Genomic DNA, 17,084 nt, shown 5'->3' on the forward strand with positions numbered 1-17,084 from the left:
TAGGAACAACTCTAAAAACCTATAGAAGCATTGGATGACTGGTGCTGTGATGTTATGCCTAATAACATACCCAGATCTATCTTTGAAAGGTATAACTCTAGAACTCTATGGCATTCCTTCTGAGTACCAAACAGTTTGGGAGGTAGGGAATAATTCACCCTGACTCACAAGCTGGCTGTTGCCTCTATGGCCTTTGCAGTTCAGTGCAGCTGTCACTGAAACTAGCATTTAGTGTAGAGGAAAAGTGGTGAGGAAACAATGTCTAACATACATAGTGAACTGATTCTTCAAAACTACTGCAGGTGCAGATCCAGATTCTTTAGTTCTGAGCTCACCTGTGTCACCTTCTAATAGCAGGGGCCAATGGGACTGTAGTGTATCACGTTTGTTTCTATGTTTCCTTCCTCTCCTGCCTTGAGAATTACTTCCTTCAATTCAACAAGCTATAGCAAAGTTCTGAAACAATGGAAAAGTTGGCAAGTAGTGCAGATCGACCAAGGCAACCATCTTGAAGAATCACTGTTGGTTGCTTACTGTACTATTTTTCTTTAAGCACTGCCTACTCCCCAAGTTGTAGATCTGATTTTAAAAAGGTAAATCCAGCTGGAATTGCTGTGCAAAGGTGCAGACTGAACTCCAGGTAGACAGGGTGGCACATGTATTAACTAAGAGCAAAAGAGACAAGTGTGTCAATTTGTACAATAAAAGCGAACTATGTATACTAGTCATAGCACTTGGTTTCTTGCTTGCTACAGTAAATAACTTTAATGCATCTTCAGAGTCCATGTGGAACAACATATATTGATTATCTTTTCAATTCAACAGCCACTTGAAGAAATATTTTTGGTTCGAGAGTTGCTACAGTCTAACAGTAAAAATACTTAGATTTAAATGGCGACTTTTAAATATACAGTCAGTTTTGTTAACAGGGTCCAGCTCTACAGGCAACCCAAACCATACAAAACTGGTAGGCAAGAGACTATGAAAATGAAACCACTTATCATATTTGTACTGTCCAAACTGAGACTAATGCAGAAAGTAAACTGAAAGTTTAATAAATCTAAATTTATTAGTCAGATCCACAGGTGATGTGAATTGGTTTAGTTCTGTTTACACTAGCTGACGATCAGCTTCAGTTTTGATATATTGCTCTCTTTATTTAGAGAAACCCTAAAACTTGACTGGAATGAGTGCAGCTGTGTTATAATTGTGGAATACAAGTCACAGTTTATCCTCATAGTGGTTACTACAGTAATGCAACCATCAGAACATGTTTTAAATCTCATAATGGTAGAGTGAGCAAAAGCATGGCTAGTGAGGTGAGACAACATAAACCGCCTCAAACAAATTAAGAATTACTTGACACTTTAAAAAGCTACATTCTTTGAGGGTCCAATTCTGCCCATGTGGCTTTACAACTCAACTTCAAATGTAGCTGCCTTTGTGGGCAGATCTGGATCCATAAGACTTTGGTTAGACAGCTGAGTAGTCTCATGGACCTATACAGAGAGGAATGGCTCAATGAGTTATCGAAATGAACTGTGCATTCCTCCTTCTGTAGAGACTTTAAAAGTCAAGCTATGCTATCATAATGTGTGACTGGGTATACATAGAACCATTCCTGTGCATTCACTCTGTTCTAGTTGAGTGAAGATTCATTTGAACTACAGTCCTGTCACCCAGAAAGACTGGTTTGAGAATCTAGCTTCAGTGTAACAAAAAATTAGCATCTTAACAGGATTACAGTATGCAAATTGCCTGTACAAGTGGGATGACCTGAATTACCTCTGATGTCCAAATCCCTTCTTAGAGAGTAGCAGCAGGTACAATAAGGAATAAATAGTAGAAGCCACATTCTGGGACAGGTAACAGCAGACTAATGCTTTTGATAGTGTACATAACTTCCCAAATTGTAAACAAGGAATATGGACAAGAAACGACATTTGGATATCTTTCACAACACATCCTTCCTCTCGAGTTGCCCTGTTGTATGTAGCCACAAAGAGAAAAATGACTGCAAGAATTTCATAGGGTGTAGTGAAGTACTATATAAATACCACCACAGAAAACTTTCATTAGCTCAGATAAGACTGAATAACGAATGTGCAGTACAAGGGAGGTTATGCTAGGTCTGGGCAGGAAGCAACTGAGGACTCTTTGTATGAAAACAAGTGACTGTGTAATGGATGCTAAAGTGCCAGCCTGCTGGGGAGAAAGTTAAAGGAGGCCAAGGGCATGTCTACACTGTGGCACAATGCACACTGATGGTAGGGGATAGTGTGACTTCCAAGTTTCTAAAGTATGTTAATGGGTCCATGTAGACAGGGCTGGTGGGAACTAAATTAAAGCACTCTAAGGAATGTTTGTGTTCACCAGCAGCACCTGCACAGACCCATTAATATACATGTGAGGACACTTCAGAAATCACACCCCTTAGTGCACATTATCCCACCATGTAGACAAACCTTGAGACCCTAAAGAGAGAATCAAACATTTTCTGCTAGTTCATGCCAGGCTTTCCAAAAGCTAAAGGTTGTGCTGGTGTTTTTATTTTAAACTGACTGGACAATTGCCATCCCCCTTGCTGCTACCTTGGGACTGACCCTGCCTCCCAGCCTGAGTGAATTTCATGCTTAGGACCAAAAGTCTAGATCCCAAACATCCTTTAAATAGGTTTAGAGATCAAGATTTTTTTTTTTTTAACTCCCTAAGGTGCAGTTTTGTTAATCTATCAACAGCATCTATAGCAAGTGTTTCTTAAATTAGACGACTATTTGATTGATGGGATTACCACATGGCATTGCTATTTCTTTAGCATCTCATCTGAAAAATGTTTGTGGTTTGTCAGAACTGTAGGATTGAGTCCACAGGAAACAGTATAGCGTTAAACACCATGGACATACACCTCTAACTACCCTCTCATGTGAGCCCTCCAAAGGTTAGGGTGCCATAGGAAAGCTTCTTCTAAATATTTAAAACCAGGAAATTTCTGGCAAGGCTTCCAACACCTCTGTCTCCTTACTGCTACCCTTGGCTTTAGGTTAGAAATCCCTGTATAGATTTCCCGTACAAGCTGCCAGATCTATACAACATCAACTGATGGAGCTTGAGATACTTGGATTCAACTCAGATTCCATCTGGGATACATTTATAGCTTCTGACTTTAGGTTTTAAAAAGATGAACACCAATAAAACACCCCCAATACCAAAACAAAGGTGGTCTATCCTACCAGAAATGGTTTAGGGTCCAAGGGACTCTCTACATAGAACAATAATACAGACTACAGGGTGTAGTCTCTAACACGCAGTTAAATATGTTGCACATTAATTGGTTTGTGTAGACCAACCTGGTGCATACTAAAGATCCCTACTAGGCTTAGCCTAGTACTTTTTGTAAATGTATTTTAACATAGTACTATTTCAAAGAGACCTGAAAACCTGATTTTTGGACAGCTACCTAAAGTGGAACACCCACAGGGACAGCACTTGAAGAACCACCTAAAAATCAAATTGCTAAAAATACTACCACCCCAAAAACAGAAGCCCTAGATGTATTTCATTAAAGAAAGCCTAAAGAGTGCAGTTAAACTAACAAGGGTATTTAATCTCCTTCTGAAATTCTTAACACAAGCTGCTTACTTTTACAAGTGTTACATTAATGAAAGGGCTGTGTATTTGGAAACTAAGATCTTCTGGGTACTGCTATTCATTGTTAAAGGTTTATTTTCTTCTTCCTTGGTCCCTTATCTTGTCTCACTTGGACACACATGATTAAACCTCATGTCTGTTGTTATGGAGAACAGTTAATACATAGTACTCCATGTTACAGTTCCTAGAAACTCATGTCTAGGAACTGACAAATGGACAGTAACAGATCACAAAAGTTTGATGTTGAGGATTTTCACTGCAAGTGGCAGTGACTTTTTATTTTAAGCCTGTTCTTTACATTTAAAAAACTTTTACAAAAAAATTAATAGGCAATGTTTTCAAATGTCAGTCACTATGAACCGGATAGTTGTCATTCATATTTAATACTAAACTGCATTCACACAGGAGCCAAACTCTTGATCTGAAAGCCCTTTTTAGAAAGTTAATAGATAAGGCAGCAAGCAATAGTACTTTTACATTTATATAGTGTTAAAATGTATGAATGCTTCAAGCAGGAAAAATGAAAGATGGGTATTTAACAATTAAAGTAAATAGTTTCTTTTCCTACTAACCAGGCTTGGAAGGATTCAGTTTATAATGATTTTCAACACCTTTAACCAGTCTTAGATATAATTTTATCCAATGGAACATTTTCACTAGTAGGAAACTAAATTTCACTTAGTTCATTTCTTTTGTCCATTTTCACTATCAAGTGATTTTATTTCTGGATCTTAAGCATCATGCAATTGAAACAATACTAATTAGAATTTTAGATAAGTTTCTATGAACATTAGAAATGCTTATTGATGGGTGGGTGCAGAAGGAGACACTATTTTCTGAACTTACCAACTGAAGTCTAATAGGCCCCAAACCATTGTTTCCCACCTCAAATCTCTAGCCATCTTTTGAAGGAAGGTGTGTTTGTCTTTGCTTGCACTGAGTTGGGAGTTACAGGTTGGTATGCTATACCCCCATCTTCTCACTACTGCTGACTGAAAGTAAAAGATGGGTTGGAGCATAGCCTGGCTTTCTTCCAGTTTGAGCAACAGATATTTCAAGCAAGCATATAGCAGTAACTTAGATGACCACTGACTGTTTAACTTCTTAAAAGAAAAAAATGGGAAATCTCAGAGTTTAAAAAAAAAGGCACTGACAAAATGTAAGAAGAGTGAGTTTTGCTTAAGAAGAAAATACAGACTCTTTGCTGCCACACTATTACTTGGATGTCTCTAACAAGAGAAACTGTTTGATTACATAGAGGGGGGTACTGGAATGGAGGTGTTTTGGTTTTTTGTTCCTGTCTATCAATCTGTCTTAGCCATGTTCACTCTATTTTCCTGAAAAATTGCAGGACTAAACTTCAGCCATTGCTACCAAAAGAAAGCATATGAAAGCAATGAATGGACAAAGAAGAAAAAATTGAGTGACAAACATAAATGAGGGGATTAACAAATTTTTCATCTCCCCCGCTCAGTGCCCCTTTCTTTCCTCTTGTAAAAGAGTCAAAATTCAGAGAACAAGAACTCTGTTCGGTTGGTGTGTATTTCTTTGCTAGATTTTATTTTGCCATTGATTACTTGATTTAACTTTTTTTATTATAATCCTTCTGAAGAGGGATGCAATTTAAAGGTACTACAAAGTATTTGCATAGGTTAATAGTTGGATTCTCTGACCTTTTGGGCTCAATATTCAGGTTTTCACTCAGGTAGAAAATCCAATTATCTGAAATGGGGCTACCTGTACACTATTAAATTTTCAGCATTTAATAATCCAAGATTAGACAGACAGAGGGTGGCCTGCTAGGTTCTGGTGTGCCTCACTTTTACTTTCATGTACATCCTGTATGAATTCAGTCAAGAGTTGGTAAAAAGCCAGTCACAATTATGGCATGCATTCAATATCCACAACATATCAAAACATACACAAAATAAAAAGCATTTGTGAAGATTATAAATAGATTGCCTTTGTCACAAAAGATTTCAGCATGGGAAAATTTGGCTTTTTACAAATAAGCCTTTGAGGCTTGCGTATTACCTCATAACCACTTTGAAAATTCCAGTCTCCTAAGGCACAATGCTTTGTTTAATCAAAGATGGTACTGTCCCCAAAATGAATGTAAAGGTTTATTACTAAGACGCAGATTTTTTTTTTAATGGACAAACTAAGTCATTAAAACAAAACTAGACCTGGAAAGCAGGTCATGATTTCTGTCAGGCTGTTCTGATGCACACAGGTATCTGACACAGCACAGCCAAAACACATACGTGTATATGACTGCAGGCTCACATTCTCTGGGTTACAAGTCAAATTCACTGTAGAGGCATGAGAGAGAATTTACAAGTCAGTTAAGTCTGGGCTTCTGTAGTAGTGGAAAAATAGTCTAGGAGAAACACAAACCATGCCCACAGTTCAACTGTAGTGGTCAGGCACACTACAACAGAAAGCTGGAGACAAGGACTGGTTTAATGCATCCCTCCAAACAATGAGTCTGTGCTTGAAATTAGATTGTTCATGTTTTTTACCACTGGTAAACTCAAGCTTGTGAGGACTAACAGAAATCACATACTGGCTTTCTCTGCTGATCAGAGATTCTACAGAGTAAAGGGTACTATAAATCACAAATTATCCCTGTTATTTCTGACAACTATATTTTGTCCTTCTAGCCTGAAAAACTTAAAATCTCACTATATTCTCTCTAAAAGGGATATTGTAGAGTGAACTAAAACAATGTAGGTGTTTCTTCACAGATGAAATACTGGATGTGGTTGGAGATTGTACCTGTAGTGGAGTGTTAATAAATTGTAGAAAGTTAAATGGGGGAGACATATTTTACACAAACGAGTACAGGACAGGGAAAAGTTTGCATCATTCCAACTCTGATAAAGTGCACCGTCTTCGGAATTCCTGACCACGTTCATGGATCCATTTATTGGATACTATGAGAGACAAAAATAGCATTGGTCACCACTTCTATTTAAAGTGAATACACGTTATCAGCACATGCATCAGAAAAGCTTTATTCCCCAAATATAAATGTCAAAGCAATAGCCTGAAACTTGACATATTAAGCCTAAGAAGAAAACCCCACAATATTTGCAAATTGGGAAAACCTTAGTATGAAGTAGCTAGGTACGTACTAGCTCTCTTCTTTTGAAAAGAGCTGGCAGCTTTGGCTCTACTGTATCCTACCACAAGCAGCGAAGTAAAAAAAAATTAAAATCAGACATTTGGCAGAATACGGATACCTACCCCACTTGTTTCCAACTAGTACTGGACAGGCTGCATGCCTTGTGCTGTAATCTCCTTCTCCACTTGGAAAAAGATTGTACCAGAATACAGCTGTTCCCTGGAAATTTCAATACAAACATAATATTTTACTTTATGCAACACAAAGTTTACTTCTAGCAGGGCTAATAATCAATGACTTTTACAATCATTTTTTAAATGAATGTATTTAAAATTAAACTTGACAACCTGTTAAAGCCTAAACTTAATATTCATTTAAATTGAATACAAAATATAATATTAAAGTATGTTTTCTGCCAAGTTCTAAAGAGAGTCAAAGCACTGAAACTGCAGGAAGTCACTGGCTAAGCACCTGGAACCTGAGTTTGCTGCAGTGCTACACCAGCTTTTGATGGCAGCAACCTCTTCTGCAGGTGCAAAGAAAATATTTTCTTCATTTCAGTTTCTTCAACTCGTTCACTCAAAGTTAAGAAACTGAGTGGGAACTGAAAAAGCAAACACACTTCTCTCTTCCAAGCTATGAATAAAAACTTGTCTTCAGTGTGGAATAACAAACATTATGGGGAGGTGTGATTCCTAAAGTGTTGTTTGTTAAAGTGCACTAGGGAACCTTTAGAAGTGTGCACCAGTGTCTACATGTACCAATTAATGTGCAACACTGCGGGTGGAGGGATTTCTAGAACAGAGTAAAAGTACAAAATTACCTCACCATGTAGGCAAGCCCTAGGTCTGAACTTTTGAGATCCGCTAAAATCATGAAGGGTATGGTGACAATCAATTAAAATTCACTAGCCATAGTTCCTTCCTTTGTTTTAATAAATCCAAAACATTTGACTTTTTTTCCCCGTGTGCATCCAGAATGTAAGGTTTATTTAGATGGCAACAACCTTTGTTATCACAGAGTTAAGATTTCCAGTGACTTCTCATGTCCTTCCAGAAGTTTGGGTTAAGCAAGACAAACTTCAGAAAACTAGGAAATGCAAAGTTAAGGTAAACCACCCACATAAACCTTAACATTGCCCTCTTTGAGCAATGCCCCATAACCCACATACTCTAATTTACAGTGAAAAGGAAAAAAAGCTTCCTGTACCTGCCCTACACTCATTCACTCTACTCTCCTGACAGCACAGCACACTTGTAAAATTTAAACAGCTGCTTCACACTTACAGGATACCACCTAAACCTCTACTTTCCCTTACCCATCTACAAACTGTTCTCATGTTCCACCTTACATGGCAACACCCTCCCGAAACTTGCTCCTGAAACAACCTACAAAATTTTGTAATAAAATGATCCACAGTGGCTCCTCAAGGTACATGTGCTGTTTGTTTTCCCTTCCTCACACATAGGAGGTGGGGTGCAAAACTTCTCATATACTCGCAGTTCTGTGACTCTTCTCAGCTCACAAACAAATGTCTACCCCCCTGCTGCCTCCACCATTAAAACCATTTAGTACAGTTAAAACACTCACGTTGAATGCAGCTGCAGTGCATGTAGATAATTCACAGTGACTACTGTCAGCTCCAGGGGAGCAGAGGTAAAGTTATGTGGCATTTACCTTAACTCCTTATTTCCTGGTTTTCTGAAGTTTGAGTTTTGCTGAACTCGATGTTCTGGAAAGGCACTAGCTGCCCCTGGGAAACCTGAACTGTGTTAATTTTTTTTTCCCATTTGATGTCCTAGTTGGGGGTGGGGAGAGGAGGAGTTGATTTCTTTTAAACGAAGAAAACTTGTTGGTAGGAGTGAGTGTTCATTGTGGCAACTGAACATTAGAATGCAGGCCAAGTGGCCTATTGATCCTGTCCATATCTCCCTGGCTCAACTTCACTAAGCAGCCCTCTCCCTCCCAGCTGGCCCCCACCATACTATTTTGTCCAGGCTTGGAAGGGCATGACCCTGATGTGTCTGGGGCAGTATAGCCAGGTTGCCAAGTGGCCCTGGAACCCAGCTCTCTCCCTACAGAGGACAAAAGAACCCAAAATTTTCTAAAAAGGAGTTTTATTCTGTGCACTGCTTGGCTAGTCTGGGTTTCCCCTGCAAATAGAGTTTGACCCAAATTACAAGTAAGGTAAGTTTTGTGTTTTGGACCTATTGGCTTCAGCAGTCTATGAAGTTTTAACATGCATTGAATCATAATCATGCAGAACAGCAAAAACAAACTCTGCATAAGCACAGCTAGATTTGACCTGCAATTTTACTTGCATAGGTAGCTCCACTGAAATAAATGGTACTGCTTAAGTGTTTGCAGGATTGGTGGCCTAGTACTTTCTTTAGTCAATTCATTTGGAAGTTTTCATTTTACATTTAAACATCCAAATATACAGTTCCTCACAGCTGGATATTAATGGAGGGAAAGTGGGAGAGTAACATCTAAGTTGCATTAAAACTCATCTTACCTTTTTAGGCCAAACACTAGCTCCTACTTCAGGGAATACAGTAGCTCCCCCTGCTGATACATCACTCATCTGTAAAGGAGAGAAAATAAGAGCCCTTTTACTCAGTGCTTTCCCAAAACCACATCAATAAAATATTAAGTTACTAAAAACCTTCATTTCTGACTCCTCATTAAGGGCACAATTTCTGTGACTAGCTGTAAAATCACATTTGCTATGGCCCTGTAGCATTAAAACACAGTATGTGGTAGCCATTCTTGTTCCAGAATTTGTAAGGCTTTCAGGTGCCTCAATGATGAACAGAGAACAAACACTGTGGCAGCTAGAAAAATGGAGTTCACTTATCTGTAGCTAGAGGTTCTTTGACATGTGTCAGCCCTATCTGTATTCCACACATGGATATGCATGTACTCCATTCACCTAGACTGGAAATTTCTTAGCAAGTAATGTCTATTGTTCTGCACCCACACACTTGGTCTCCTCATGCTCCAAACTGAGGCTATAAAGGACAGTGCAAACCAACACCTTTCCAGTTCTTCTTCTTACCATGAATCAAGGAAGATCTCAAGCAGAGGGGAAGGAGGGCAGGTAGTAGCATACAAATAGGGACTCCACACTTCAAAGAACCTCCAGTTACAGATAAGTATTTCTTCAAGTACTGGTCCCTATGTGTATTCCACATGTGGATGGTTGGTAAGCAGTATTCAAAAAGAAGGAGGGTGCGAAGATGCAGTTCGTATAGATGTCTGTAAAACTGCTGTCCCAACAGCTGCAGCTGCAAAAGAGGCCTACACTAAGGCATAATGTTTCATGAAGATATGGATGGCACTCCAGGGTAGCCGCTCTACAGATATGTAGTATAGGTACCTCTGTAAAAGATGCTGTTGAGGTTGCTCGTGGTCTAGTGCTTTCACCTGTCTAAAGGAGGAATACGCACCAGCTGAGAGAGCGCGCGCGCGTGCAGGTAATGCTTTTCCTTGCAATCACTCTATTTCAACAACTAACCTTCAAGACTTCCTAATTGGTTTTGTTCTTTGCAGATAGAATGCCAAAGCCCATCTGATGTCATGAGAATGAAGTCTCCTCTCATTGGAATTAGGAAGTTGTGGGCAAGGCAACCACCAAAAGTCTGGTGTTAGCAAGGAACGGCATGGCGTCAGTAGAGCGATACAGCGTGCCCCATCAAAAGAAACCCCCGGGTGGTGGAGTAGGAGAGAGCAGTGACAGTTGAGGCAGAGGAAGCAGTATATCCGCATCTTTGTATGCTCTTACACTGGATGACAGCTTGTATAAGTGCTAGTGATAAAATGGCTGAGAGGCATGTCTGGGTTTATAACCCTGCTTGTGTTGTTTTCTCTTTGGGGCTGGGATATAAATGCCCAGGGAGTGGAGAATTGTCCGGAGTCCTTACACAAGTGCAATGACTCATCAACTTTCCTGTTGAAGAGTTAGACTGTAAGGGCAAATCCTCAATGATCTTCTGGACCTCCCTGGGGAATCCTAAAGAATCAAGGCATGATTCAAGCATCATAACTATAGCTTTAGCAACAGCTCTAAACATGGGATCACCCACGTCCACTGCCGCTTGGAATGAGGTCTCAGGCACCAGTTTGATTTCCTCTATGAGGTCCTGGAATTGAGTCCTGTCCTCCTGAGGAAGCACGACCTTGTAGTTAGCAAATTCTGACTTGGAGGTTGGTTGATGAAAATCCTTTCCAGAAGGTCAAGGCATTTGCTGCATTTAGAGACTTTATCTGTTAGAGCTGCCCTGGAGTGTTGTAATCTTGATCTCTCTGTGGCTGCCTGCACCACTAGGGAGTTACCCACTAGGTGGGTAAAGAGGTAAGGAGAGGCATGGACCGATGGACAACTTCCTGCATGTGCCTGTTGGGACCACTTGTTGCCAACTGGTAGAAGGCACAAGTGATGCACAGGGATCCCCTGGGTCAAACAGATGCATAATAGTTCACAAAAAAGTTGTACCGTCTCTGAGACCAGTAGCCCAATGGTCATCAATCACTGCAAAATGTATGTATAGGTAATATTTAAGAAGTTACGTATTTATACTGAAAAGTATGTTTCAGTTATGTTCTTAAGGTATAAGAATTTGGGTTCTTAACTCAGGGCACCACGAGACAACAGGTCTTGCACAGGTTCGTTTCAGGCAGGAGGTAACAGACACTTCTCTCCCTGTCTGGTCATGCATATTGTGTATTGTCTGCCTCACACTGGAGGCTTATATACAGACTGAGCCAGGTGCGAGTTCAACAGTTATACAATCTGTGGGAGAAAATCTGTAAGAAAAAACAAATCAGCAGGGTCTATGGGTGTGTGTTCTGTTTATGAATGAAGACTAAGAATAGGATTTGTATATCTGGGGAGGCAAAGAAACACTGAGTCCTTCACCTCGGAGACAATCTGACAGCATGTCTCTCTCATGAAAACAGGATTACAGCCAAGACTGGCTGTAAAACACTACAAGGACTTTTGGTGAGCATAACTCTGCAAGAATCTAATTAAGTCTAGGTTGCAGAATGCATGTTATGATTCTATTTTAAATGTAAGCCTTTTGCTTCCAATACTACTACTTGCTATTACTTGAATCGCTATGTTTTGTTAAATAAACCTACTTGATTTCACTGTAAACATATTTAAGTGCTGTGTGAAGCGCAAAGGTGATGTGAGGTGGAATGGGTAAACTGGAGTGTACTATTTCTTTGGACACACCAAATCTGTAAATACCATGTGTCCAGCGGAAAAGGGAGTGAAGACTCCAGGGAGATGCTTGGAAAGCCTGAGGGTTGTAGTGGGCTTATTGCTAAAATACAGAGTAATAGTTGAACCAGCAATGCCTAGATGGAAGTGCTTGTGTTGATCTGGGTCAGGAGTTGCAGAGCTGACTCCTGCTATGTACAGAGAAGGCTTCCTTACATGAAGGGCAGATGGTAGCGAAGTGCCTCACAACTTTGGGTATTCATAGGAAGTGTCAGACCTGTTAACTACCTTTCAGATTTAAAATAAAAAAGCCTCAAGCACCTAAAGAAAAGACCTTCAAGGCTGTAAGTTTTCTTAATTTTTTTTTTTTAAAGTTGGCCTAATTTTAAAAGGTACTCTTATTTACCACTGAGCAATTATTAGCTGCCTTTATTTGCAGATTACATAAATCAGAATCACTGAAATCACTCAAGTGCCTAAGATAAAGATGCGGAAATAGAAACTAACATTTTTGGCAGAAACAGTTTGTAATGATATGGCTAAAAATGTCTCACTTACATAAAACAACCATGTAGCAATTCTGTTGCCTGTTCCCAATTCTTTAAAAGCATCTGGCTCATCTTTCTGTGAAAGAAAGCAACACACTGATTTAATAAAATGCTCATTATTTTAATCATGTAATTTGCACACCAGTGGACAGACAGTTGTAGTGCCAGCAAACAAACTCATGCAGAAAAAAAAAATCAAAGAGCTCGGGACACAGAGCGCAAGGAAATTGTATATATTGATTTGTTAAATATTTTTCCTTTACTAAAACTACTGAAATTAAAAGGTTCCAGCCCACATGACAAGTTGAAAATGTCCCTTTGTGTTTGTCTTAAAAATTAATATAACCTCTTCATAATCTAGGCCTTAAGTACTTGTCTAATCGTAACTGACAAGCACCTGAGTTTACACAAGGGAAATCTGCTCCTCACTGCCTCAGTTGAGTGAGAAGCAGGCTGAGGTCAGGACTTCCTTGGGGACATACCTCATTGGCTGCCTTTAACACATGCAGCAACCCTACCTCTATTTGGCTCTTTTCCTGATTTTTAGCCTTCTCCCTTTTTCCATCTGCTTTTCCCTTTTCTGCCCCCATTCTTTACACTAGTGCACAAGTGACCCTTTGGTAGGGACTATACCTGCTAGTTACTGTATTTGCCCTTGTGCCATGATGTTGCTGCCAGTGCTATTTGGCTTTCTTAACTTTCACATTTTATACAGCTTAGATATTGAATTATCCAATTCTTAGTGTTACAGCTGCAATTTCTCAGAAGCAGGATGTCTGGCTCTAATTGCTGAAGCTGCTGATAAAGTATGACCATACATTAATGCATAAAATTTATATTCTGAGATGTATTATACAAAGATCCAAGCCTCTGTGTCATCAGCATGGATGCATGTCCTCTGTAATGGTGGTTGAAGCATCAAGGGATATATGAATCTTTAGCGCATCTGGCATTTAAATATCTTGTAACACTGGCTACAATAGTGCCATGAGAACACCTGTTCTCACTTTCAGGTGACACTATAATTAAGAAGCGGGCAGCATTACCTCCTGTAAATGGAAACAAATTTGTTTCTCTTAATGATTGGCTGAACAAGAAGTAGGACAGAGTGGACTTGTAGGCTCAAGTTCTACTTTTTTTTATTTTTGAATGCAAGGGTTTTTTTGTACATAACATTTGTAAGTTCAACTTTCATGATAATACAAGTACTGTAGAGCAATCTCTTAAGTGAACTAAAAAAAACTTTTCACAGTGCAAATATCTGTAATAAATATAAAGAGCACTCTACACTTTTTATTCTGTTATAACTGAAATCAATCTATTAGAAAATGTAGAAAATATCCAAAAATATTTAAATAAATGGCATTCTAGTGTTTAACAGTGTGATTAAAAAAACTGATTACACACGCAATTAATCCTTTGACAGCCCTAATTTTAATGCAGTTACTGAAGTTCAGCCAATCAAGAAGCCATGCCCACATTACTGATTTAATACTGAGTTAGCTAGAAAGCAACTAAAAAAAATAAATTTTGACTTCCTCCCTTCGTATGCCACAATGGCACTGCTATAACAAAGAGCTGCCATAAAGAACATTTTTAAAACTGTATCCCTTGCATCACAAGGGGAACCATCCACACTGTGGGCCACGAAACTCTTTCCTTCTGGTTGAGACGAATTACTGTTACATATTCATCTGTGGGACAGTCTCCAATGCCTTCCCCCCGCACAATAACATCGTATATTTTTGTGTACTGGAGTCGTTCTTCTGAGAAGCCATTATTTTAGAAATTAATTCATGCAGCTGAAAACAAACTGTTAATGATTTTCAATGTCTTTGATGACAGGACTTTTCATATTTGTTGGTTTTGGTTCACAGGACAATGTTAATCACACATAAAATGCCCATTAAACAACCAGCTGAAATGGCATTATTTCCAGTCATGTGAAATTCAGTTGGGGTAGGGAGAGGTGAGGCAATTCAAATTGTTTATCAAATAAGCAATAAACAAAAGCAGAGTTTGGGATGGGAGGGAACATAAAAGGCTTTTGCCATCTCTTAATTTTTTTCTTTGGGCAATTAATTTTTTATGCAATTTATAAACCAGAAAAAAGCAGTGGATTGATGTACGAGAATTTACTGCTAGTGAAAGGTGCTAAAACTCACAGCTCTGGGAAATGAAATTCTCTCTCCACGTTAAAGGTATAGCAATAGGCAGTAGCAAATGCACACTTCACCACACTGTCCAGACAATCCTGACCTGCAGGGACTCTCTCTAGAAAAGAGAAGATAATTAAGTCTCCAGGCCCATTCAGTTCCTGGTCTCTCTGAAGAGACTACCTAGGGGGGTGCAAATTGTGGTAATTTGTGAGAGTGAAAACCGTTGATTGAGACCACATCATCATTTTCCATACGTCACCAAAACAGACATCAGTAGTAATGACTTTGATTCACTGCAGACTTTGGTTCAACTTGCACCAGTGACTAAAGATTATTACATTGACTTTTCATTATTACAGTTCGCTGAGCCAGTCATACCTGGTCCATCTCCCATTTCTAAAATGGGGTTAATACCTTTAGTTTGAAAGAATTAGTCACCTCCCTCAATAAAATACTGTTTTACAGTTTGAAAGGAGGTCTTACTGCTTTATAATGCCTGTTCAGTTGGTGGTTTAGAGGGCTTTACCCATTAATATGGATTAGAAGAGCTAATAGGCTATGAAATTTAACACAAGTTAAAGAAAATATATTGTGCCATAGTCAACAGGCCTAGGCTTCAGTAGATCATTTTTACCCCTCCACCTCTTTACTTGCCCGTGCAAAGTCAAAGTGGGGTTCATACTGTCCTCCCACTCCATAATTTGCCACCTGAAAAAGAGAAACACAGTGCATGTGAAGTAGAAAGCCGTGAAGGCAGAAAAGTAGAGGAACTTACCCTTCCAAAATCAAAATGAGGCTCGTACTGGCCTCCTACGCCGTAGTTGGCTACCTATAGTGAAAGGAGAAGCATAAAAATCCAATAAAGCAGTATATTATCTGGAGGAGAGAGAATGAATATTTGACTCCAGCCTGTACACTTAAAACTTTCATCTACAAAAAATTCGAAGTCATAAAAAATAAATCCCTCCCCTGTAGGGCATACCGTGAAATAACAAAGAGTTAAATCCTATTAAACCTATTCTCATGAATAGTTCCATTGATTTCAATGAATCACACTACTCATGAGAATACAAGCAGGAGTTTAGCTCTGAGCTGAGAGTCTCAGGTTCATTTTTACAGCTATCTCATGATAGCATTTCAAACCCTAGAATAGGGGTTCTCAAGTTTTTTGGTGGCCCTGGAGTGCAGCCACCAACTCTTGTGGTGGCCACTAACAATTTTTCCTAAAATACTGAATTAAGTTTAGGAAAAAAAATAAATATGAACATATACATCTCAAAATTATTGTAATTTATTTAGGTGGGGAGGGGTTGTTGTTTTTTTGCAGACTCAGTAATAAAAATAATTTACACTTGTCTCTATTCTTTACTGGACCTAAACACAATAGAAACACAAATAAGGTGCTTTGCACGTTCTTGTCTTTTTTGGGTGGTTTTTTCTTTGTAAAAGACTTGCTTGCTAGTAAGTCTGTTGCTGTGAAAAGTGATATTTGTATGTTAATATCATATTTCACAGCCTCCCACTCAGCTAGCTACTCAGTCTGCTGTGAAAAGTGACATTAACAAACATACAAATATCACCTTTCATAGCAGACTTACTCAGCCCCAGCAAGCATGGGAACAAATTAAGCCCTAAATGGGGAGCCAGGGGTTATTGGGGGGTGAGCCCTGGGCAGATCCGCTGCATGGCCAGGGTTGGATCCCGGGGCCCAAGCTCCAATCCCACAGCCAGGGGACGGAGTCTGCTGCCGTGTGGTCAGAGAAGGCACTGGGGGCGATAAGTGGTAAGCCTGCCACCACAAGGCCAAAGCCCACGGCCGGAGGAGGCAGCAGGGGCAATTGGGGGAGGGGGAAAGAAGAGCCAGAAGAAAAGCCCCTGATGGCCTCATGCAGCCAAAGTGGCTACATCTGAGAAAATGCTGTCCTAGAGACAGTCAAATACATCTTCATTTTCTGTTACCCTGAATTAACTTTCCTGCACTCTTCTCCCATGCTAAGTCATATAGACACTTTAAATTGTATTTATACACAGACAGAATGTACACTAAGAAAGTCTATTGACTTGTACAATCCTTCTCTAAAATCCTGAAGGTGGTCAGGTCCAAGTATGATTTTTTAAAGATGCTGAGCATCTTCAGCTGTCAGACTCCTGAGTTGGGATGCTCGGCATCTTTGAAAAAAAATCAGGTAATTAACCCTTCATGCAGTGTTAGACTAGCTCAGCAGAAGTGAATCCAAGACTATTTATGAGTTAGGACTCTGCAGCAGAGTCTGTTTTTGAAGTGAGAGCTCTAATATTTCACTCCACTGCGGTTACTTTACTGACGATCACAGCTGGAACCATCTCTCCTTCAAATACTCCTCCATTGCACAGAG

The 17,084-nt window shown here is 39.5% G+C and overlaps 1 protein-coding gene across 8 annotated transcripts in view; it reads right to left on the reverse strand.

Moving 5' to 3' along the window:
- Positions 1–4,802: 4,802 nt before the first annotated feature.
- P4HA1 (prolyl 4-hydroxylase subunit alpha 1) overlaps positions 4,803–17,084 on the reverse strand; it is a 65,465-nt gene continuing 53,183 nt past the window's right edge. For 5 of the 8 annotated variants that reach the window (XM_077822126.1, XM_077822125.1, XM_077822119.1 and 2 more), the window contains 5 exons: positions 15,364–15,417; positions 12,561–12,626; positions 9,291–9,359; positions 6,898–6,994; positions 4,803–6,584 (listed from right to left, as the gene is read on the reverse strand). In XM_077822126.1, coding sequence (XP_077678252.1) covers positions 6,514–6,584; positions 6,898–6,994; positions 9,291–9,359; positions 12,561–12,626; positions 15,364–15,417 — 357 coding nt within the window. In that variant the 3' untranslated portion in view covers positions 4,803–6,513. Of the gene's footprint in view, positions 6,585–6,897; positions 6,995–9,290; positions 9,360–12,560; positions 12,627–14,715; positions 14,825–15,363; positions 15,418–15,484; positions 15,539–17,084 lie in introns of those variants that run through there. The other 3 variants (XM_077822120.1, XM_077822123.1, XR_013346665.1) reach the window with 2 other exon arrangements.

The sequence above is a fragment of the Eretmochelys imbricata genome, chromosome 7 (assembly GCF_965152235.1).
Source record: "Eretmochelys imbricata isolate rEreImb1 chromosome 7, rEreImb1.hap1, whole genome shotgun sequence".
NCBI lineage: Eukaryota > Metazoa > Chordata > Testudines > Cheloniidae > Eretmochelys > Eretmochelys imbricata.